The sequence below is a fragment of the Pocillopora verrucosa genome, chromosome 2 (assembly GCF_036669915.1).
Source record: "Pocillopora verrucosa isolate sample1 chromosome 2, ASM3666991v2, whole genome shotgun sequence".
Lineage (NCBI taxonomy): Eukaryota > Metazoa > Cnidaria > Anthozoa > Scleractinia > Pocilloporidae > Pocillopora > Pocillopora verrucosa.
The window spans coordinates 13,607,904-13,632,374 of NC_089313.1; the positions used below are offsets into that span (position 1 = coordinate 13,607,904).

The 24,471-nt window shown below is 37.9% G+C and overlaps 4 protein-coding genes across 5 annotated transcripts in view; 2 read left to right on the forward strand and 2 right to left on the reverse strand.

Moving 5' to 3' along the window:
- Positions 1-14,209, reverse strand: LOC131789953 (uncharacterized). Of its 2 annotated transcripts, XM_059107146.2 has the most exons (17): positions 14,082-14,209; positions 9,753-9,917; positions 8,480-8,600; positions 8,042-8,193; positions 7,583-7,683; positions 7,339-7,430; positions 6,415-6,525; positions 6,056-6,148; positions 5,679-5,720; positions 5,400-5,513; positions 3,407-3,490; positions 3,156-3,209; positions 2,293-2,415; positions 1,688-1,798; positions 1,228-1,335; positions 649-756; positions 1-436 (listed from the first exon to the last, which is right to left on the reverse strand). In XM_059107146.2, the coding sequence occupies exons 2-17, from the start codon at positions 9,879-9,881 to the stop codon at positions 210-212; spliced, it is 1,770 nt and encodes a 589-aa protein (XP_058963129.2). In that variant the 5' UTR covers positions 9,882-9,917; positions 14,082-14,209; the 3' UTR covers positions 1-209. The 2 variants fall into 2 exon arrangements, with proteins under 2 accessions (XP_058963129.2, XP_058963124.2); XM_059107141.2 differs by lacking the exon at positions 14,082-14,209 and having other exon boundaries at positions 9,753-9,989.
- Positions 11,298-24,471, forward strand: part of LOC131789969 (octopamine receptor beta-1R-like) — a 21,505-nt gene continuing 8,331 nt past the window's right edge. Inside the window, exon 1 of the mRNA XM_059107154.2 lies at positions 11,298-11,401. The gene's annotated coding sequence lies outside the window, so the exon portion shown is untranslated. The remainder of the gene's footprint in view (positions 11,402-24,471) is intronic.
- LOC131789979 (uncharacterized) lies at positions 13,335-15,796 on the forward strand. The gene has a single exon (XM_059107159.2). It carries the CDS (start codon positions 13,916-13,918, stop codon positions 14,738-14,740), a length of 825 nt encoding a protein of 274 aa, XP_058963142.2. The 5' UTR covers positions 13,335-13,915; the 3' UTR covers positions 14,741-15,796.
- On the reverse strand, positions 20,028-24,094 carry LOC131789942 (E3 ubiquitin-protein ligase RNF14). Its single transcript, XM_059107129.2, has 2 exons — positions 22,350-24,094; positions 20,028-21,778 (listed from the first exon to the last, which is right to left on the reverse strand). Exons 1-2 carry the CDS (start codon positions 23,935-23,937, stop codon positions 21,462-21,464), a joined length of 1,905 nt encoding a protein of 634 aa, XP_058963112.2. The 5' UTR covers positions 23,938-24,094; the 3' UTR covers positions 20,028-21,461.

Genomic DNA, 24,471 nt, shown 5'->3' on the forward strand with positions numbered 1-24,471 from the left:
AGGGTTTTCCGAAATTTACAGCAAGTGTCCTAAATCATAATTTGAAAATGAAAATGGCGAGATCTTATATTTAGCTGAACTTCTCAGATCAAAAGCCCTAGTTACAGTTCGGAGCCAAATCATCACTTCGCTAGAAATACAGAAGAGATTAAAAACGTATATAAAACCAGTTGCAGTTTGCCTACAATACAATCAGTCAATGTTCTTCTTTACAGCGTCACAATCATAAATGGCTTTGACTTTTTACTCGGAAGAACCACTGTACAGGCGGCTTGGTCCACTAGTACACATATTCTCTTGAGTGTATCAAATTTCTTTCCAAATGGACACTGCACGTGACTTGTGACGCCATACGAACACGCTATGTATGCTTGACACGTGGTGGGGGCCTGATAATTACCGTTTTCTTTTCCACCACAAAACGAGGCTTCTGAAACTGAAAAACAAATCAGGTGGTTCCCTACTGGTTGATACGCAATTTCAAAAGGTACTTAAAAACAAATCGAGCCTAGAGTGCAGATAGGATAGAGGCGAAAGGTAAAGATGCAAAATCTTTGGATGGCGCCAAACCTTGCTGTCGTCTGTTAAGCAGGTTTCAAGTCTCAAGCGAAACAACTGAACCTTTTTGATTAGAGAACTGTCACTTACATGGAACATCACAGCTTCGTGGACAATGATCCACCATCCATGTCCAATTGGATTTTTTACATTCGTCCATCGCAGACCAGGCGGGACATTCTTTGTGTTTGTCGTAAACTGTGGAGAATGTTATGTTCAAAATTGTGTATATTCTGTCAAGTGTCACGTTTTCATCGAATTTTATCCTATTTATGTTTTTAAAAAACAATTTAAAGTCAAGTAGAGGTCAATTGTGCACACCAGCTAAGAACCCCACCCTGCTGTACTCCAGGAATTAAGTAGCGAGAGGTATTGCTGCAAAACCCCCTTCCCCTGTGAGGGCTCGTGACCCTATCCCCCTCCCCCCCGCCCTTCCTAAGCTTCTTTTTGTCAAATTAAGCTAAACACGGCGTGGAGGACAATCTGGCGAGTGTCCTTTGTTCGACACAGTGTGACCCCTCTTTGAAAAATCCTGCCAGGTTTCCCTGATGGAGAGGAGAGAGTCACTGTGGTAGTAAGGAAAAATTTTACAGTAAAAAAAATTATGGTATAGAAAGATTTCCACGCTACGCAAAGAGACATACGCGTGAAAGAATCGAAACCTTTTACCTCTGCATAAGCCACAACTTCTCCTGCATTTTTCGTTTATCTTATCACCCGAGCTGCATTGGTTCGATAAAGCCCACGATGGACATTTGGGGTCAGAATCTGTGCAATCTGTAAACGTATCAAAACAGCTGGGTGTATTTAATCTTGCAGAAAAATTAAACTACCTAACGAGTAATCAATCTTTAAATATAATTATGAGTTTCCACGAATGGCTCCACTTCTTAAGGGGCTCTGGAATTTAGTGATGCTGAATTTATTAGAATTTTGCAAAATAAAATTAAGAAGGTGACGCTTCAGTCGGTGTCGCCACTTGTTACCAGGAACTAAATTCATATCCAGTTTAATTTCCGCAATCCTGTCTACTCTTAGCCGGTCATGCTCTACAACCCCGTCTCCTGTAACTTTTTAGTTCCTTTCTCTTCGGGGCAGCTCTCTTAGACCCTCGCCTCAGCCAACTCACCTCCGCATTGATTGCAACTTTTTCTGCAGTTTTTAAGCATCCATACTCTGTTGTTTTCACATTCTCCAGCGTAAGCCCACCTTGGGCAGCTTGGGTTTGCATCGGAACAGTCTGCTGAGCAAACTGTTATTTCACTTTTGTGTCACAGTGTCATAATGCTTTCTTCCTAAGCAAAATAACTGTTTTTTTGTCAGTTCTCAACAGTACTATTGGTTGTGTCAACGTCTATGCCATCATTATCATCATCATTATCATCATCATTATTACTATTATGGTAATTAGCATTATAGTTAATATTATTTTATAATTATTATTAGTATTGATATTATCACCACTATCACTATTGTTATTATCATTATTATTGTCAGAATTATCATCATCATGATAATGATATTTCTATTCCCCTACTCATCGAAGTTCAGGTTTAATGTTTCGTAGTTTTATTGATTGTTAAGCTTCCTCAACTTGCTATTAGCTCGATGATGCGCATTCGAGCCTTAATTTTTTTTTATCTCACCTTCATAAGAGTCAGCCCGTTCTAGGAAATCGCTTAAGGGACATCCGAATGTTTATGATATGATTTAGTTTTACATACGTTCATCTACCTTTTGGTGCCTGATGGTGCTTGCAGCTTATGTAACAATTCGTTATCATCCACGACGGGTTCTTTTCACACTCGCCAACAGCTGCCCATCTCTCACATCCAGAATTTTGATCGGTTGTACACACTTCGTAAATATTTGATCAAAATTAAAATTCATTAAATAGGAATGTATAATAAATTGGTGACAACTATACGCGTGTTTTTGTCAAAAGTTTAAAAATTTTCTGAGCCTCCTGAAATTATGAATTAGCGCTGAAATTTCGCGCCAAAATTAAGGAGCATTTGTAATATTAGGCTGATATTAGAAAAATAATAGGTACAAAATATATTTTTAAAGAGGCTCTGATGATGTCATGAAGCTAAGTTCAATAGGAATGTTTAAAACAGTGATGACAATGTATCGAGACCATAAGAAGCACCTTTTTGCGTGACTTTTATAACTTTGAAACTGTTTATAGAGGCCATCGTTATTTTGAAAGGTTTCAGAATTGGAAATTTAGAATATAGCATCGTCAGTGAAACGAGAAAAGGAAGAAAAACATCAAAAAATGAAAACTGAATTTCTAGAGAGAATTGAAAGCTGTGACATCTATTCTTAATGACAGACCATGGAACGAATTGAGCCGACTCAATCCAAACAAAAAGGACAATTGTGGTTACTGTCTCTTTTTTCTTATTCGGTCGAAGAGGTGCATTGAGGTCAACTACATATTTTTAGAAACGGTTGTGGACCAAATTGTTATAAAACGTGTGCCAGGGAAATTAATTCTATCTTGACAGTTGTTATGATTGCGTGCAGCCGGCTGTAGCTGATTAGAATAATTGTACACAACCAAATAGTTTAGTGTCTTTTTCCAGGCATACCTTGAGGCTTGGATGTGGGTGGAACTGTTACTGAACTTGGAGTGGTAGCAGAAACTGTAAATAAACAACAAGAGAGGGAAATAATCTATCGCATCGCATACATTCACTTTTGTAAGTTTCTTTCCCGCGCTTTTTGTATCTTAAACCCGGTGTTTTGTTCTCCGCCACTTTCGAGAAAATTGAACATCATACACCTATGGGTCCGCTATCCATGTACTCCACACCAAAATGTTTGCGTGGGGTACACATACCTACTGATCCTGGTTGAGGTGTTGTTGGCAAAGCTGTTACAGAAGCTGCCGTTGCGGTAATTTGATTTTGGCCACCTGCAAGGACTGGATACGAGAACAACAACTTTCGTCAAACAGGAACAAGAGGATTTGTTCAGTAACACAGTAAAATTGTCCGAAACAAACTACACGTAGCCGAGAGTCTTACGAGAAGGTTTTCGCTGTGTAGTAATTGGTCACCTATCTTTGAGCCTTATACACCTTACATTCCCGACACATAGCCGAGAGTCATACGAGAAGGTTTCCACTGTGTAGTAATCGGCTAGCTTTCTTAATGGCTTCTTCAGCGCGCACGGTTCTTACTTAGTAAAATATAAATTCTATTGTAGACTTCTGTTCTTTTTTAAATATTTTTGCCTCTTGCTTTTACACATAGTCATACATTATTTAATTTAAATCAACAACTTCAGGGGCAAGCCAATGTAGCTTTTGCACATGGCCAACGTATAGTTTGTGCCTTAATTTTAAGCTGCAATTAAAGCGCGAGATATGCAGTGCTATTATTTCTTTCAAAGAAGGAAGACGTAAACAGTTTTAAACACAGTTAATTAAAGCTTTGTTAAACAGGTAATAGACACATTTAATGTAGAGAATAATGATGTTAGTCAAAAATCCCTCAGGGGTATGAGTTAAATTTTTAAATAATTTATTCCATACCCGTTGTGGGGTATCAAGTCAAGTAGCGTAGGGTTTTGACTTGATTAATAATGGCAATAGGACCGAGTGAAGTCCAATTCAGTCGGTAATCATACAAGTGATTAACAAAATCTGTTAATCACGAGTGTGATTGCAGACAGATTACAGACAGGCTTGGACGACACGAAGTCCTGTTACCAATTAATCGAAACCATGACAGAATTTGAGAAAGAAACTAGACATCGATTATACGTTTTCACAAAAAAAGAGACAACAGCGCGCACATGACGCTTTCTGTCCACTTACACATGCCTGTGTAAGTGGACAGGGTTTTTTGACCGCACGAGATCCGGGTATGAACATAACGCGAGCTTTAAAAGTGACAACATGCAAAACAAATATGGCGGCTCGATACGATTGCTCAATTGTTATCTGAAAAGGCGTGTTAAAAACAGTTTAACACAATACAGTTTTTATGTGATGGAATCCTGAAAAGAGGCTAACCGAAAAGAAAACACCGTGCGAAAGATTACCAAAAGGCGACATATGACGCGACAGATTCGAAAGTTTACGCATGCTCAGACATAGATCTTGGCGAAGTTCTATTCCATTACGTAATGTTATGGAATAAAGAAAATAGAGATCTTCGAGCGAGATTTATCGTGTTTCTTTTGGTAGATTTCCTAAGATTTGCTGGACTGTTAAACATATGTGTGCCCTTCCTAGTGTCTGTTAATAAACAAAAAAAAATTCATAAGACCAAATTTGAGATAGAGGAAGAAAACACAAAATTGCAAATAGCGTGCAAACTGCCCATGTAACCCTTTTCGGCTTTTAAATGATCGGCAGGACAAATTTCACAAATTGTGAACATTTTGAGAGATTTCATTGAAGCAAATTGAAGAAAATCAAAGGCAAAGCCAAATTATCACTGGCGAGCGCCTCCCTTCGTGGAACCTTAATTCAGTAACAAAAATCATTTTGATAATATTTACTACAGCAAACGATAGTTCGAACCTTGCTCATTGACCTTTTGATGGCTTTTAGTGAACTAGAAAAGCGAAAACATGAAAAATTTCTAGAAAAACAATACGCTGGCGCGCGCGCCAACATTGAGCAAAAACCCTATGGAACCTCCTTAGCTGTCCATTTCACTGTTCTATTACACCGTCCAATTACAAGCATGACGTGTACACTGTCCTACTAGCGCTTAAATCGGGCTGGTGATAACCAATTATGTTCGAGAATTTTGTTATAGTTTTGATTAACGGCTAGATAATTCCGGCTGGACAACTTTAAGTCACCACAGATTCCTCACCGCAATATCCGCATGTTAAAGCACAATCTATCTCCATGTATTTCGATGAACATTTGTGACCAACTTTCAGTCGATATTGGCAGGTTTCTGTCCCAACCTTGTCGTAACAACGATCTGAAACGATTTCATGGAGAGCTTAGTTACTCAGTGCACAATGATACGAAGTGAAATTCAATGAAAGTTGGTTAAGTCAAGTTAAGGAAATTGTTATAAGGCATAAGCCTGGAATGAACAAGTTGTAGGTTCCATGGAATAAGAAAAAGCATTTCGCTGACTTACTTTCGCAATTTTCTCCATAAAAGCCAGGTTCACATGCCTTGTCTAGAAAAAGGATTGGAGTAGACGATAATATGTCATAAAGTAGAGGTGAAGTCTACACATGATAAAAGTGGCCGATGTTTTAATACTTGTCATGAGGATCCTTGGGGTAAAACTTCTCCCACCGAATTGGATCCCAATCCTCCTTGGATTATTCCACGGCATTACGTCAGTTTTTCCAGATGACCTCCCGTAACTCATTTATACTCATAGTTGGAGAGTGAGACTAACAGAAAAGTGCCTTGCTGGAGATAACAGCACAATGACTCGATCAAGGCTGGAACTCAGACCTCTTGAGGTGAAGACCGTTCCCTTTCAAGTAACTTCCAGTGGCATACCTGAACAGTCCATACCCCTCCACCCGGAAGGGCAAGAACAAACGCAGTCCTGTTTGTTTGCTGTCCCTCCGTTTTGACATTTTAAGGGACACTCTGAAGAGAAATGGATAAAAAGATTGGTGAATTCATAGCATACACCTTACATACCGGAGAAAAGCAAAAATGAGGCTTCTAATCCTACCTGTAGTTAGTACACTACACTGAGTTAGTGACTACAATGAGCAACGAATTTTAGAAAAATTCCTAAGTTCTCTTGAGCTGACGGACTTTCGAACCTTTATTCTTTAGTTTTATTTGTACTTGAAAACTGTGGGCAAGACAAAATGACAGATTATTGATTGCTCTCAATTCATACTTACTACACATGTTGCATAGTTTAGGACAATTCTTCTCCATTAACTCTGGGTGTGAAGAGCACATTGTTGTCGTCAAAGAGCTGCCGCAATGTTTGTCGAAGTCAGAACAATTTCCTAAAATTAACTTTTTTGCGTCAGATTCAGTGTATAAAGTTTCACAAAGACTATTTCTTATTTTAAGGTAGAGAAATGCGTCTTTCTCTCGCCATTGAATCGTTAGTCTGACGGTTTGTAAGATCTCAAGATCTGATTGGTAATCTTTCTTATCTTCCTCCATACAGAGAATTTGCTATTGGATAAACTGATAGTCCAATAACTATACTGGTATTTTAATTCATTCTCGTCACTTTTCTGATTGATGTTGTATTGATGTTTTAAGGAGCAATTCTGTCTCAGTCACTCATGGGAACTAAGAGGTTAAACACATCATTATTAAGGTTACAGCAACAAAATTATTCAATAACTCGCAGCACCCCAATGTATGGTTAGTACTGTTCATACTGCAATCAGTTTTCGATCGTATTACCGACTGAAACAACGCCAAATGACTGTGGTGGTCGGTGATGTGGAGCGAATCGCACCCAGTTGGAGCTTTAACTTTTTGATTTGAAAAGGCTGAAAAATAGGGAAAAAATTATCTACTTGACAAAGAGGGGAAAGACATGAAATTGAAAAGTCTTCAAGCTGTAGGCAACTCATTGCGCGCTCGCCATCGTGCAAGTCATTGAAGCAGCAGCAGATAAGAACGCCTCGATGCTGCCGACAGAATACGCTGTCCAATCCTACATCTGCGTTCATACGTAGATCTTATGGTTTCTTATGCTTCTTGTCTTGCTGTCGTCTTGCTATCGTGTTTGCATTTTCACCTTAAGGTACTGGGCCGAAAAAAAATGTTTTGTATATTTCAATTGGTTTCTTTTTACTCACGACACAGGTTGTTGTAGCACCACCCTTTGCCTGAAGCGCATTTGGTGCAGGGGGTCCCAGTCTTGTATGGGTATTGACCTACGATGTTACCCCTAAAGTTCAAGTAAAAATCAAAAATTTACATTAGCTTGAGTCCAAAGCTGTAAAGCTGGACCACAGCTTGACAATCGCCTGGAAAGAATAAAACAATGAATCGTCATATGCTAACACATGTATAGAATTAAAATAAAGGGTTTGTGCTTACGTGTTGTAGTTGCACACCACTATTGTTCCTCCGTTACCTCCATTAAAGTTTGAACAGAAATTTACTCCGCATCCAAGGTATATAGATTTAGCCCACATAATCTGATAAGAAAAATTAATGTCACTTTTTTTAAGCTTGTACCTTTTTAAAATGTCATAGCTTGTAATAATAATAAATAATAATAATAATAATAATTGTAGTATTATATAATAATAATTATTATAATATAATAATAATATAATGATAATAATATAATATAATTATAATAATTACAATAATAATAATTATTTTCATAATTTAGAATGTCATACTTTTTCAGTATTGAACGATTGCATCGCACAAAGTATTGAGCAAAGATAGATTTTGACTTCGCTTTACTGTCGACTGGAGCCTTCTGTTTTCTTTACACTTTTTAATTGCCCAGTGAACTAGCTACATATGCGCAGCAGCTTTAAATACCTGTGTGTAATGTCCACAAGGTGTCTTTTTACAAGAAGCTCCCATCGGGCTTGTGTACTTGCTAAATGTGTAGTATTGATATTCCTCGTACCACCTCTTGACGCGGTCCTCTGGGCTCGAAAGCCTGCCATACTCTTGGGCAAGGTTTTGACCTGCGAACAAAATCACAACAATTCGAAATTTTGAGGTTCAAGATCATAATGTGAACGAAGTGACCACCACACAACGTCTTGGTTTTCTTTTGTAGTTATTCAATTTATGTTGACCGGTTTTGATTGGAGAGTTTTAAATTCCTTTTCCGTTTTTAGGTTTACGTCGCAGATTAATTTCATACCTGAACGTATACCGGCGTAGAACTTGACTTATTACAAATTGTACGAGGTGTATTTACCGAGAGTTCTTCCTCGAAAGGTACATAATTGTACGAAATAAATTTACCTATTTGTCCCTTGAAAGGCACGCTGTATGGATATTGGCTACCGAACCTCAGAAACCCGTGTTCCCAGATGCACTTGTCCGCCCACATTTGAGCCATATTGGCCAAATTGTCGTCCCACTCCTGTCATTAAAAAGTTTGTGTTATCAGTCAAATCGTTTTGTATGGATAGTTTTATCACACAAAAGCTTTTCTGATTTTATCATTATCACCGGTTATTCCTACGTGTGGTGTCTTCTACTTGTAAATTTTTTTCATCTCTGTCTTACCCCAAGTCCGACATCTTAACGGTTAGTGCGTGAACCTGTGAATCGAGGACTGCGCTTCTCGCGAAAAGGCTCATCGTTCTGTTTGCAGACAGAACTGGTTCTGGTCAGACTAGCTTTATACCTTATGTCCATCAAATACTACCAGCTAGGTCGAAATTTGCTTTGACCACAGCCAATTAAAATTGCGAAACAATAACAATCTTTCCAGAACTGAAGACACAGGGGAAAGGACGTTCGTAATTCACAAAGGAAAGCCTTTTACCTTTCCATTTACACTGGTCAAAACGGATTCTTCATTTCTGTTCTATCAGAGATGATAAATGGTGAACGTTCCGAGATGACGGGGCTCAAGCTGACTTTGATTGACGTTCCACTTAAGATGCTCTACCCTTGGGTTTCTTCTTCTAGCCTTTGCGCTGACAGAGCCCGAGTCTCACATATATATGTTTAGCTTCTTTTTTTTTTTTTTTTTTTTTTTTTTTTTTGAAGGAAATCTGTTTAACTATGAGCTAACTGTTTAACTATGAGCTACTTACTTGACCTTGAGTCGCTTCGCCTTACTAAACTGCGTTTCCCTTTTTTTTTTTTTTTTTTCTTTTCATTTCGCTCTTTAAACATATTTTCGAGTGCTCAAATTTGTGTCATCACTACTACTTATTATTACGTAGTCATAACTATACTTTAAGTTGAAGAATCTATTGATATAGTTCAGGTTGGTGATGGCAGTGACACACTGGTGCGCAATTTATTTGTTTATATCATTACCCTTTAACAAAAGCTTGCTTTCTGGCCCAAAGGTATACTGAGTCGTCCCATGTCTGCTTTCTCAAAATGAGGAAGACAACTGGCTTGTTTGTTAACAGGAAAGGATCTAAGACTAAGATTTAAGCGTGAGTGCGAAGGCAGATAGCTTTTCGTCTCAGTGTTTTACTTGTTAAAACCTGAAAGCGCAAAGATTTTAATTTGGCCCTAAAATCTTTACTGTCATGTTATCTCTATCACTTACCATAAACTCCATGTCGGCCGAAGTTGGTTTCACCATTCCGCGAAATTTGTTATGCTCGTCTAAGAACTTTTCTTTGTCTTCAGCAGTGAGTCTATTAGTCTTAAAATCTGCACTAGTTGGCGACCACATCGAGACATATGACGATACATTATCCTTTGCACGGAACTGAAAAATGAAGCAAACAGTCAAACAAAGTAAATGGCCGCATGCATTTCCGTTTCTTCGCCGAGGGAACATGTATCTCTGAAAAATATTACTACTGTTAAAAATCAACTGGATATTATTATTTCAGATCTACGTCTCTGCTCTGGCTCATGAAATAGTCATACAGTTGACAGTTGACACCAGAAAGGTTACATTACATTTTTATTTCAGGTCAACGCGGTTTAGGCAGTGTAAAGAGAAACACTGCAATTTCTGTCGCTTACAACTGAGCAATGTTGTAAAACCTATTTAGTGATTTTGTTCCAAGATTAAGAATCAGAAGCTCATCCCACTATTTTGCGTCTATATAAGGGGTAATGTCTCTTCTTATTTCCTTGTGAAATTTGGCATCCTTTTTGTGGTACCCGTTCAAGGGTCACCAAGTACTTCAGTGTACGACAAATCAAGACAAATCTTTGACATCACATCATGTGATTCGGCTGTAGTAGTGAAGGTAACATGCACCATCAAAGTTTTGCACCGAAATAAATTTCCACAAAAAAAAACACCACTAAATCTACTTCGAAGTGTCCATGCCAATGATAATAACAATAATCATTACTATTATTGTGACTATTATTTTAGTATTAATGGTCCGCCCACGTTAATATTATGGCAAGAGAGGAACACGATATGCTTTCTTGAATTTGTTAATCCATTGGCCAGTTGGGTAATATGTTCGAAAATTGTCCAGCATTTGGTGAACTACTAAAGCTCAAAACATTTAACATTTGTTTCTTCAAATCGCGTAGAAAAGCAGCGGTGTTCATCAGTCGAAGCGTCGTGGTCGACCTTAGAGGTGACAACCTAGTGCACCTGTTCGGTTTTGGTTCGCTGATGTTGCCAAAAATGAGGGATAGCAATAAACAGAATAGGGAAGTAAGTCACGTTTTTCGATGAATTATGGGTTCTGAAAAAATATAGGAAAGGAGTCAATTTTCGAAATTTCAAAACCTAGTAAGCGCTCATATGGTAAAATTGTTGTCACGGTTATTGATTGAGTTTGGTCGGGCCGGACAAAAAATTATTTGGCTCTCGTTCATGCATATATGACCCACGGACCTCGAGCCAAATATTTTTCCGTCCGACCTTCCCACTCCGTTGATAAATACAAATTATTTTCACCGCTACCATTATGACGATGATATAATACTTGTCCTATGTCCAATTATTATAGTTTGGATTCTTTTCATCCTTTTTATAGCATTTAACTTTTCTTGAGGGGCATGGTCTGCCTTGAGTCGTGAGAACCGAGTAAGTTGGGTGGATTAAAAGGCGCCAACCAACTGCAGCTTATTACGTCATAGTTTATTTATCGCGCAGACACTGGCCCTAAGGCGTGTGAATTATGTCGGTAAATTTTTGGCATTTCACTCTCTGAGAAAGGACGCTTCAAGGAACTCGGACGAACCTTCTAGCTGTGAGTGAGTAATACTACACTAACTGTGAGTACTACTATTTGTTCCTATTTACATTTGTTCGGTTTCAACTAATCAGGAACGCTAGCCGTTCTTTAGTCACCTCAAACTAAAAAGTAAGGTTAAATACTACAATAGGTTGAAACATTAAAATTTAGTCAATGCTTGGGATTATTATTGCTTTTCATCATCGCACCCTGAGCCGAACAAAGCAGATGATCTTTGTTATATTTAGGTGTTTTGTCCATTCATACGCAATATTCACCTCTGCTGATTTTAATCATAATTTGATCTTTCAAATGTGTACCTGGCTGGTAGAAATTAATATTTGCCTTTTCAGTGCGTGAAATTGTCTTCTAGCTGAAGAATGAATAGGAATACTTCTCAGGTATTCTGAAGTAGAAAGATATAGAACCTGAATGGAAATGCCTGTATGTTCTCTTTTTTTCTTTTAATTAACAAAAATGGGGCACACAAGAAAAATAATTGTCTTCGTGATAACCTTGAAAGAAAAGCAATTTCAATCAACGAAGGTTGCCATCAAAGGGTTTACTGTGAATAATTTAATTTGATTGATGGAAATGACTTTTTAGAAGTACTTTCTTTAAGAATTTTTGTCGATTAACGAAAAGCCACCGCAATGAATATTTTTTTAGAAGTGTAATCAGTAATTATTGAGGACGAGGCCGGCGCCTCAAAGTCTCAACATACTGCAGAAACGTCATGAATAACGCCAAAGTAATTGATCGGCAACAAGAGTCTTCTACCAAATACTTGCTTGTGTTTTTGGATAAAGGCCTTTGATAAACAGCTGGAATGGATTATAAGAAATACGGTGGATTCACTATGTTAGTATGTTTTTATTTGACTGCAACAAATATCTCTGAGTCAAAAACTGGAAATGGCATAAATAGAACTGCATGATCGATAGTACTCATTTTGAAAGCTACAAACCAAGGTATCGTCTGCTTATCCCTACGGGAAAGAGAGTCTGCAGAGCGTTTACTGTGTAGGAACACAGTGTTACACGTTACTCGATGGCTATTGACATTAGAGAGATCTCTCACTGGGGTATCTAGACTAGAACGTTCATAGAGTCTTCACATGGAACCAAATTAAAAAACAATACTGTGGAAAATTGACAGGTGTCTTCAGATAAACGGAGCGATATAACACTGACCCTTCAAACACTTATGCCTTTCGTTATTTGACGAGTGCCTTTCCTTCAACTTTGTTTCTCACCTCCTGGAAAAATTTAAGTCCTCAAAAATTTAGACAGCGAGTAGTCCCTCCTGTAAGGCGAAGTTCGTCGCGCGAGTAAAAAAAAAATTCTTTAACAACGCGAAATGTTTATGTGTTTTCATCGGAAAATTTATAGTTTATCTGTCGCCCAGTAGGATTTCATATACGGACTTGAACTTGACTTAGTACCTGATCAGTGATTAATGCGTAAGACAGTTTGATAAAGACAAAAATGTAATAAGTGATAGGACTCTCGCTGAGGAGTTAACATCTAATACATGGTTCTAGGAGGCACGAAATTAATTAAATGCGTAACGTCCTATGTCGCTTTTTAAACGAAAGGACTAATCCCATTCATTTGCATGATTCAAATAAATTCTCTGGAGCCTTCCGGCCTTGAACAGTATTCGTTAATTTAGGGGTTTTTTAAGGCATTGCTAGTTCCACACCGACTTTTGGAGAGAAAGAAAATAGCTAAACTTTACATTTATAAGTGCATTGTATAATAGAAGCAATTTTTTTTTGGTTCTTCAAAACTTTAGAATTGAAAAATTGAACCATTCGATTATTTTGTGTTGAAATCTATCGGCCAGAAAGATGTTATCATAATTCGGTTTGGTCCGTTGAAACAACACGCGCTCTTTTGGAATTGAAGTTATGTCTTCTCCGTTTAACAACGACCTTTTCGGAATGTTGAAGCGTCGTCCGTCTACAGCATTTAATCTTAAAGTTGTGTTTGTGGCTATTGCTTACTCAAACAAACGGACACCTGCTGAGGAGAATATAAAAGCTTCTTTTCTTCGATGAACCTGAAGATTGCACCTGTTCCTGTTGTGACGTCAGTCTCGGCCGGCAGCGCTGGTGTTATCTCATTAAAGTGCTTGTTTCGAGCCATTTGATTGGTCGAAGGAGATTGTTGTTTCCATACCAGAAGATAAACATTGCGACTTCGCAATTAAGCGCTAACGTGTATAATATAATTCACATAGCAACCATGCTTAGAGTCAGATTATTTGGTATTTTTATCAAAATATTTCGAGGATGATCCTTTTTATAACGCAGTTCACTGAAAATCATTTTATGGATATTGCAGTGGTGGCAACCCAACCATGCATTTTTCGTTGGAAAACCCTGGATTAATCAAATGAACTAAAGCTCGCTATGTTTGGATGGTGAATCGTTATTTTTTTAACTTGATGTTTGATTAACGTCTCGACGTTTGGAGGCTAATACGGCAACAGTTTTATCATAAATTACGTTTTGGCATTAGCAGTCGCGAAGAGAAAATAAAATTAAAAAATGGGCGACAGAAGTAAGATTAAAACAGGAAACCTCGGAGCAAATGTTATGGAAGAAAAGGAACTCTCCAAGCAACTGATTCGTTTGAAAAGACAAACAGACTACTTTGTTTCCGAGATAGAAGCAGAACAAGTCGTATTTGCCAATAAATTTTTGAGCCACTTACGCAGAAGTAAAAGGATTGCTGAGGCACAGGAATCTGTCGTGAATACCTTCAAGTCGACACGCTGGAATTCAGCGTTTGAAAATCAGCGTTCAGAGCACACATTAAGCTCCAAAAGACTGAATTCCAAAGAAAGCACCTCATTGGAAATGGGAAGCTGCAGCGTGCCCGAAGAGCGCGCGGGGAAAAACCCCTCGCGCGTTCTTAAACGAATGAGTCAGCAGTTTGAAGTGCCTTATAAGAAACTGTACTCTTTCAAGACGAGCGAATTCGGAAGGCCGGCCACTGTTCTCGACATGCGTTGTAAAATGTGGCAAAGAATTTCGTTCTGCGCGGACAAAAAAGACAGAGTGAAAAGCGCGCCTCCGTGGGCTGAGAACTACAAGGCGCCTAGACAGGTTGAACAAGCACATTATCGCGCGCTTGACTATATAGGCATGAAGAGGAATCTGGTCAATCCGCCCAGCAGACAACCACAAATAGACTTAACAGCCCTGAGGAGCTATCGAGATCGCGAGATCGAAGTTGAAAGAAAGGTTGTTTCTCAGTTCAATGACAGTCTTGAACGGTTCAAGATCAAACCTGGGGCGAAACAAATAATTTACGATGCAAGTAGATTATACGGCGAACTTGCGAAAATGAATGGGAAAGCCAGTTCTTAATGATACTTTTTGGGAATACCCTTGTGAATAAAAAACGGTCCAAGTGAGTACTAACGTTTTTTGTTCTTCTAGATACTGGATGCAGTGAAAGTTTAACTTTCCCGCTTTTCCTCGTCATTTCAAAATGCTGAAACAATATCCACTGATTGGAAAAAAAAAACCTCATTTTCTGGTCCTTGAATTGAAGTGCATAGTTACGTAACGGTGTATTGTAACAATTTTTATGACATGGCTGAGATATTACGAGCGCCTTGATTGGCCAAAAACTTATCGATTATCGCACCGGTAAACCCATAAAATACTTTTGTTGTTATAAATTTTTTTATTAAGGTAATAGACCGCTTCTTTCTATCGCTTTACCGGCGTACTAACCTACTCTAGATGTTGCGTAACCACTCGAAAATTTTTTAAATCACTTACCGGCAGCGAGTGATCAGCAAACATTACTGTAAACATCCCGCAGTGCCGAACTACACCGGTTAACCCGGATATTAAGCGCGGTCTGTTGCTTAAATGATTGAAAATAGCATTTGTAATTGCAAATTATTGCAGTCTTTGATAGGTTTTTTAATTTGCATAACTGTGTGATGCATTAAATAAAATCAATTTTTCTTAGACTACGAGAAAGCGGGAGAAAATAATATGAGAAACTTAGATTTTGAGATGCTTTAATATTTTTTTAAGAATTAAGTCAACTTTTACTTATCACACAACAGTTTGCTTTCATTTTAATGACAAAATCAAATAACCCATTTACTTAAAGTCATAGGCTATTAACGAATCAATCAGCCGGACACCTTAGCAATTAGTTTTACGCTATTGTTTTCAAAATAATCTCGAATGATGAGCTCTTACCGCAGTTAATTTGAGACAGAAAGTCAGAAAAAAACATCACATGCTACAATAAATGCCGCAAAGACGCTCGGGTCTGCTTTTCTCTCGAAAATATCGTTTGACAGTTTATTAGAACTGCTTCAGGTGGTAGCTGTATTATTGTGGAAGGAACAGGTTCCTTTTGGCTTAAATCAGTCAACTAAAAGGTAAGCGTTTCGCATATGATTATTATTTTATATCTATTCAGGCTTATTTTTGGTCGGTATGAACACTTTGTTCAACTGAATCAATACTTATAAATGCTCCCTAAAAGCAAACGGCTTCAACGCTTCCCTTTCTGCCTTTATTTTATCTAACCGGTGAAAAAATTCCTTGAAACCGACGCAAAAATTCTTCAAAATGAACTTCTGGCGATGCAGCTTTTCGTGTCGCTTCGAGCAAACAACTACATGTACAAAGCTTACACAACAAAATCAATACGACACAGTGGGGAATGAAGCATCCCGACCCTAATATGAAAAAACAGTGGGAAACGCTTCACTGATTTTAAAGGGATTCATAGTGATCACTCCGGCTAAGAAATGTGTTTTAGTCACGTGATCCACCTTCGCGAATGTTCTCGTTAAAAGTGAGGCGCACTTTAGTTTGAAGGTGTCCATTCAACAACACAAAAAAAGAAGCATTTTTAAAATCTTACTTGTCAAATTGATTTACTCGCAACACATGGATAAAAGCTCTTTATTTGGATGGGAAGTTCTTAAATAAATAACATCTTTTCTTTTCCAAATAAAACTTTCCCGTGTGAAGTGCTTATATTTCGGGAAATTTAAAATTTTCAGTTGAGTGTTGGCAAAAAATCGAGGCGCACGGGTTTTACGCCACTTTGTTAGAGACTGAGCCATCCTTTCGACTCGTCAGATGAGCACTAAAATCAATCATGGCTCGGTTATTCGCGTTACGCTTAATAATATTTCACTTCGAGCTCTCATTGTTCTGACTACTTCCACTGTTGCTTTCACTTGTCACTTTATCCCTCTCATTTTCATTCGAATTGTCAACTTCGACTTATAAAAGTTGACAACTCCTGTATTTGTAAAGTGTGTTTGAAAAAAGAAAGCTGTAGTCAAAATACTTTATTATACCCTTTACTCCCTAAGTCTAATCCCACTTCTTCCCCCCCCCCCCTCCTCCCCCAGGTTGAATTCATAACCAAATTAACTGGAACTCTTTTTTTAGGCTTGGCTTTATATCTGAATACTATTTCTTTTCTTTGAACTCTCATTGTTCTGATTGGCTTTTGTATTCAATTTTTGTTTAGTCATACTCAATCGAAACCTACTATTTTTAATAACATTTGTAAATATTGATTTTGAGTCAAAGCTAAATTCTGCTAACAGTGAATAATTTATTTCTTTTTTTACCTGGAAAAACTTGAACCTACTGTTATGGAGTAAGCTTGGTCTCCTCCAGGCTTTCACAGAGATTTGTTGCTTTTTTTTTGTTTTATCTGTTCATTCATTTTATTATTCAGCTGTTCTCATTCTAGTCCATTTGCTCAATCAGTTAACTCTTCACAATTTTGGAAATAGCCCCAAAAAAATTCCTGAAATTCCAGCTCCCTGTACAGTTTCACTCAACAACAAGTATAGACTTTTTAATTCTCAGATGATGATAATAACCATTACACTTCACACTTTTATGGGATGAATACAAATTAATTTATTGGTCATTTGTGAATTCCAAAGATAATAAATTGAAAGAAAGATGATTTACAAATTTTAGAACCTACATCCACAGTTGTCATAATCCAACACACAATTAAACTACATTAAACTGAACCAAGTTTTCTTTCTAATATACATACATTTAGGTGTTCCACCAAACACAGATTATTTTTCCTCAAAATTGAGGCTTTTAAGAAAAGCCGATTGATAAGTGATGTGTATTAAACACTGTACTTGTTGCTTAGTAAGAAGCTTTTAAGTCAATGAAATAATCTGGACCTAGTTGTACAAATAAATAGATCGCTATCCAGTGGAAAAGTGTGGACAGAATGCACTGCCCCATCTGCAGTATGGAGATTTATCCAATGGGCAGCATCATCCTACCTTTGACCAACCAGAGCCAAGATAAAATTTCATTTAAGTTATAATACATAGATTTAGCCAAGCCTAAAAGCGGAGTCTTATTAGTTCATTTTCCAGCCCTACGTTACACTGAATAAGATATAAAAAAAAAACAAAAGGTGCAGTGAAAATTGAGAAAAGCTTAAGATCCCCAATCCACCTTAATTTAAAGCAGAATGACCCTAAATTTTTTTTAAAATCGGTCTTCACTAATGCCTTTACCCTTCTATAGACCATGTAAGGGTAAGAATATATTGTAGTTATATATACTATGCACAAATTATTGGACTGCAGTGTAAGTGTAGTCATATTAGTCAAGTGCTCAGTATCTCTGCAGAATTTCTATCCATTGTCTTGAATTTTTCAGCCTTTTAACTCCCAAAATCTTATTTTTAACTCTTCCCTCTCACTGCTACAAATTTCCATGTACATGTGTAAATAAGTTACAAGAATTTGGTTATTCTCATTACCTTTTTGGTGGATAACGAATGGATATTATGGGGAGAATTTACACAATAATCACTTCTAGAAGTTAAGGATTTAAGTAAAGGACGGTTGACAAAGGGGATTCTACCTGTGCTAACCCTTAAATGAAACATGACTTTTTCACAAATGGTCCTGTGCTTGTAAAATCTACTTCCAATTAGATCTTCACTGTACCTGATATGACAACTGCACTGCACGCTAATTACTAATAATATCACATCTCCATTTAAAAATGTACTTCACCAATTTAAAATGTACTTGACATTTTTGATATCTTAGTTCCTGAATGATCCCATCAGATCTTAAATACGTTTTTAATGAGATCTTTGGGAAATAAGTTTCTGTTTCAACCAGTCAAATTTGGTCTGTAATATGAACTTTACAGGAATTACATGGGAGAATTTTTGCCATGTCATTTCTAAATTAAGGTTTGTCTGTTTTATTTAAGTCAACACAAAATAAGACAGACGACAATGGTTTAAGAGTAGTAATGTCTCACTACAAATTGAGTGCTGTCTTCACTAAATTATTCTTCCTCGAAGCTGTAATACTGATTTAGCGACCGGCATGTCCAAGCCTATTGAATAGCTTTTTTGCGTTAAAAAAATCACAATAATATTGTTTAAATTTAATTTAAGAAAGAAACCGAAACACTATGCTTCACATGGCAATGGAAAGGCACCTCATAGGATACAATTCTAGAGAAATCGCTGACAGAAAATGCCACTAACGGTTTTGTCGCGCTTTGTTCGCGGTATATTTAGAAAGCAATAAAATGACAAACATCCTTTGCACTGACCGTCAAGTCATTTTCAGCGATGTCAAAGAACGTGCAAATAGTTGCGACCGAATGATAAAGTAAATTTACCGTCAGGTTATCAAGCTGCGGTATGCAAACGTACTTATGATTAAGCAGGTAGAGTCTACAGGCTTTTCTGTCGCAAGTTGTTATAATAACATGTCAATAATTATGATAACATGACACTTGCTAGAAGGTAGACGAGGACGCACGAAAAATTTCATCACCTTACATTTCCGATTTACTTTGTGACATACAACGTTTGCGTTACGTTTGCGGATTTTTTCACAGGATGCATCTTAAAACATAGAGAAAATTTTGGTAGTAAAACACAGCTTAATACTATTTACCAGGAGAATTAAACAAATGTTAAAATAAAACATTCAACACCACTAGTTAACATAAACTTGAACTTTGGGTAAATAATTAATAACATGTTTTTTAATAACACTTTAAGGAAAGTGAGTTACGGACTTAAAAGTCGTTTGAATCGCGAAATCACCATACTCCATACGATTTTCCTTGCCAAGGAATTCGATTCTCAGAAGAAATTTTATTTCCGCCCACCCATGCTTGGCTTCATCTCGGACAGAATGTCCAAATCACTCATTTCGCGCCCTCAAGTAATTTTTAGCGGGGAATAGAGCAGTAACTTCTTTGTATTTCCTAAATCGCATTCCCGACGGATATAGCCGTGTCTTGAGACATTCAGATTGCATTTATCACTCCACCAAGCCGCTAAATGAAATTCGACATGTTATAATGTGGTTCGCGAAAAAGATCACTGCAAAACGATCTTGTGAAAGTTATCGATCGTACGCGATTAATTTCAGGAGAAGTCCTGTTGTGACCCCAGCTTGTTTTTCAGTCTCAAGTCAAGTAACTGCAAGCTGATTGGCCATACTGATAACTAATTTCTGGACTGGGCGAGCCATCATCTACCCCATACATCACCACTCAGTCATAATCATATGTGTTTTATTTCAACATGTCAAGCTGCACCTTTAGGTCCTTTGGCACTCGTGCTTCATTACTATCCATGTTAATCTCCAGGGAATCATACGAAACTAAATAGAGAATCAGCGATCAGTGGTTATTTTTTAGTTTTTTCTGTATTTACCAAAGTGAACCGAGACTTAATTTGTGATTGGAGAGGAAATATGGATTTTCTGCGACCGGCTTTATCGATAGAACCGATCGAGATATCAAATGCCGACGAGCTTTCTTTTGAGAGCGATAATGGAGACATACAACTCGACATTGTTTTGGAAAGTGACGAAGAATTAACTGCCAGCAGCACAATTTTAACTGGACTGGAAACTGTGCTCGATGGCGATGAAAATGTAACGTCAAGTCGATATAAGGAGAAAGAGGCCTTTCTTGCAGAATTCAGCCCTGATGTTGTACTTGAAAGTGAAGAAGAACATGATGATGATACATTACTTACAGGCCTACAGACGGTTTTGACTGGTTTAAGTTTTACCTATTGTGAGGATTCAGCTGTCCGCGATTGCAAACAACAATCCAAGTCTATTTCCTTAGAGACCACAATCCCCCCAATAACTGAACGGTGTCTAAGCCAAAAAATGATCTTCTGCGCACAGACAACCAACGAGAACTGTTCAAATGCTACGATCACATTATATGTGGGGAGTGGGGGTTCGTTTTGCAAGCTCAAAACAAATATAAATGAAGCAGATTCTTATGGAAATTATTGGTGTCCATTTCCCAAATGTTACAAGAAGTCTAGGAAGAGATTTCTCCTTAAAGATCATCTGAAAAAGACACATCATGGCCCTTTTTATTGTAAGCTGTGTGGAGTTTACTTTCTCCAATTGCCCTCATTGCATCGTCACTTTCGGCAATGGGGACATTCGAGACAAAATTATCTAGTACCCATACCCAAAGAGACTGTTCGTCGCCACACTATTGCAGCAGTAGAATTTTTTTCGGTACGTTTGCATGAAGCATTCGCAACTTCATCAGATTACTTAATACTTAATTGATGTGAACTTGAATAGAGATACTACCAGTGCCCTGATTGGTCAAAAACCTATTGTCTATTTTATGTCCAGTAAATCCATAGTAAAATTGAAACATCCTGTGTTTTTATTTTATAAAAGCAATAAACCACACTGGCTATCCTTACTATCCAAATATATCTTTCTAGCCTCTTGCTTATGAATTATAAACTTCTCTCCTGTTCTCCCAGCATCATGTGTAGATCATTACACTAGTAAACACAGTCAGATAGAAAGTGTGGTCTATTGCTAAAGTTAATGGCATCCATAAAAATATTGAACTCACATACGGATGATGAAAATATTAAATATATTGTACATATGCATGCAATCCGTTGATAGTATTCCTAATCCTTTGCAAACCTAGACTACACAACACCTTCATAATCATGAATTATTTCATATCCACTTTAACAAAATTGGGATTACATTGTAGTTCCTTGAATGAATGTTCTCTAATTATCTGAATGCTGTGTGCATGAACTAGCTGCTGCAAAGTGCAAAGTCACTGTTCCCTTTATTTCCTTTCCACATTGATAACAAAAATCTGTTTTGCAAGCCCAGCATTTGAGATGGTTATTGTTGTTGTTTTCTTTAAGACACTTCTGATGACAGCGGGGACACAATTTAGTCCGAAGCTTTTTCTTGGGGTTTGCTTTCAAGTAACGTTCTATCAATACCTCTCCTTCTGTTGGTTCCCTGGGAGATAGGTAAGGATGTGGAATTTCTCTGCCACAGTTTCCAAAATGATCATAACCACTGATTGCCTTTCCTGAGTAATGCATATAAATGTGAATCAATACCGATAACAAAAATCATGGCTTTCTTAACAAATTGTTTCAAGATGAGGTAGATCATCAGGGGAATAACCATTATTTACGTCACATTCTAAGATGTGTATTTCAACATCCATAGGTATCAATTGGACTTTCAGTTCATAACATTGACTAGTATTCCCCAGTGAAACACACACAACTGTGGAGATACAAAGATGACCATCTCCAAACAAACTAAGTAATGCAAGTATGACAACATGGAGGCCAAAAAAGGTATCCATAGACACCTTAAAAAAGGATCAGTGCCACAGATACAGTGTAAGTTGACAAAAGTTTCTCTGTTTCCCAAAAATCAGCTGAACAAACATTTTTCAAGGGGAAAAAAAAACTTATTTACTTTGGTATCTTGTGAACACTGGTTGACCTGCATTCAAGTTAATATCAGATGGTCATTCCTTTTTACTTTGTACTATACATGTACATTTTAAGCTTAACAACATGTATTGATCAAACAATCACTTGACAAAGATTTAAAAAAAAAAAACCAATACAAATCATTTTACTTACCACATCTCCAGCAGAAGCTAGCACGACATTGTGAGCAATGCATCATGTCACAGCCTGAGATCCTCTCCACAGCCATGCGACACTTGGGACAGTACTGATAAGTTCCTTTTGCTTTCATCATGCGAATGAAAGATACATTACTCATTTCTCTCCTGTGTTCCTCTTTTTGTCTTCTTTTTCTCCTGACAGCTGCATCTACTGTCTCTGTATTTTTCTTTTTTTGGGCTTTGTTGCTGCTTTTCTTTGATTTTTCTTCATCATCCATGTCAGAGTCCGACAATTCACTAAAACATGGTTTAGCAGGGTGCCATTGTTGGTGGCATTCAGTGCAAAATGCAAAGTAGCAATTTGCACAATGGGCAAGTCTGGAGGTTTCATCTTCATCAATAACCACAGCCAGATTACATCGTGGGCAGTACACAATATCTCCCATGATGTCTAAGGTTTTGCTAAATAACAGTCTTTCCCATCGTTCAAGCTTCTCTGCATCAAGTACTTCTCGAAGAATCTCTGGTGGAATCCTTGACTTGCAATCATGGTTTGGACACAAGAGATTGAGAACTGTTCCACCTTCAACATGTAATTCACAATGTGCTTTCAGACATTCATTGCAGAAGTAGTGCTTGCATTCATCTAGATAGTGGAATTCTGTGCCACCTCTTTCATCAAAGCAAATTTCGCATGAGTGGGTTGTTTGTCGAAACTCTCGCTTTTGCATTTCAAAGTCATATTCAAAGATTGTTAGTAATGCAGTTTGCAAATTAGTACCAATTCTCCCCTTTTCTATCAACTTGTCATCTCTATAGCCATTCTCAGTTGCATACATGTGTGTTTGCAATTTCGATTCGATCACTATCCTTTCGTCCTCCTTCAACACCAAGTGTGGCCCCAAACCCAGATGTTGATACCCATAATTCTGTAACCAGTCCGCCCAGGTGAAGACTATCGGCATGTTTGGCGTTTCTGTCCACAGATTCATCAACTTCTCTTGCAGAACTTGGATCTGATCTTTAGAGAGCCACAAGCAACTCAGGGAAACCTCGGGCTGGCATTCTGCGGGGTAGAGCCGAGGAAATGTACATGTTAGACATATCGGGGTCAAGTGTAGGAGCTCAGCGGTCACACGCCAGTGTTGAAGCGACATGGACCTTGTAAAACCAGGTTTTCTGCGTCCAAGAAAAGCAGAGCCGCTCGGGGAAGACGAGTCGTTCCCAAGCCTACCTTCTTCCCCATCCACTGCACTCACTTCCGATCCGTTGATATGAGTTTCTGAATGACCTTCACTTTTGACCATAGCTTCACTTTCTTGGCTATTCTCGCCATGGCATCCGGATTCCATGTCCGAGTCACTTTCACTATTACAGGCTCTGACAGAACGTTCCTCAACAGCTATTGGAATCAAAGCTTCGAAGTCAATTCTCTCGAATGGGATGTTGACACTGACCATCAGATTAAAGCAAATGCTTCCCTCTCCACCACCATTGCGGATGATTTGGAGATCTTCTTGAAATATCGACTGAAGAACAGTGACTTCTTCCAGTTGTTCTTGGAGAATAGCTTCGTCAAGAACTTCCATACATTCAGCCATCTCGCCACGATCGATATCACCTCTGTCCTTTTGCAACAAAATCGTTTTTTTAACTCATACCAAAAGTTTTAAACTCTTGTGATGTAGAAGATCCAAACCTTCCAGACAAAATGCCAAACTTGCGTTGTTGTGGTGCAATAGGGTCCGCCATGTTTTGTTTTTGTTTCTCTGTAGATCTCAAAGGATGCCGGGATATACGATGACAAGGTTAAATTTAGGAATAGGGACTTAGGACTTGGTCGACTTCGGAACAGAACAAGCTATTTGATTAGGGGAAAATTAAGATTTTTAGCATGGTTTTCGTTTTCTTGGTCGGAAATTTCTTTGAAATTTATGGGATATTCACAGTTTGGAATTAAAACTCAGAGGTTCGGTCACAAAGAGAAGACAAATCAAATTTAGAATACAAGTTATGATCACCGGAGCCTAAATGGGCTCCCGAACATGATACCTACATAGCCTTTACTGGTCTCGAAGGTTTTTTCGATAGTCTTACTCCTCACGATAATTTTTCCTTTCGCAAGTAAAGAAAAA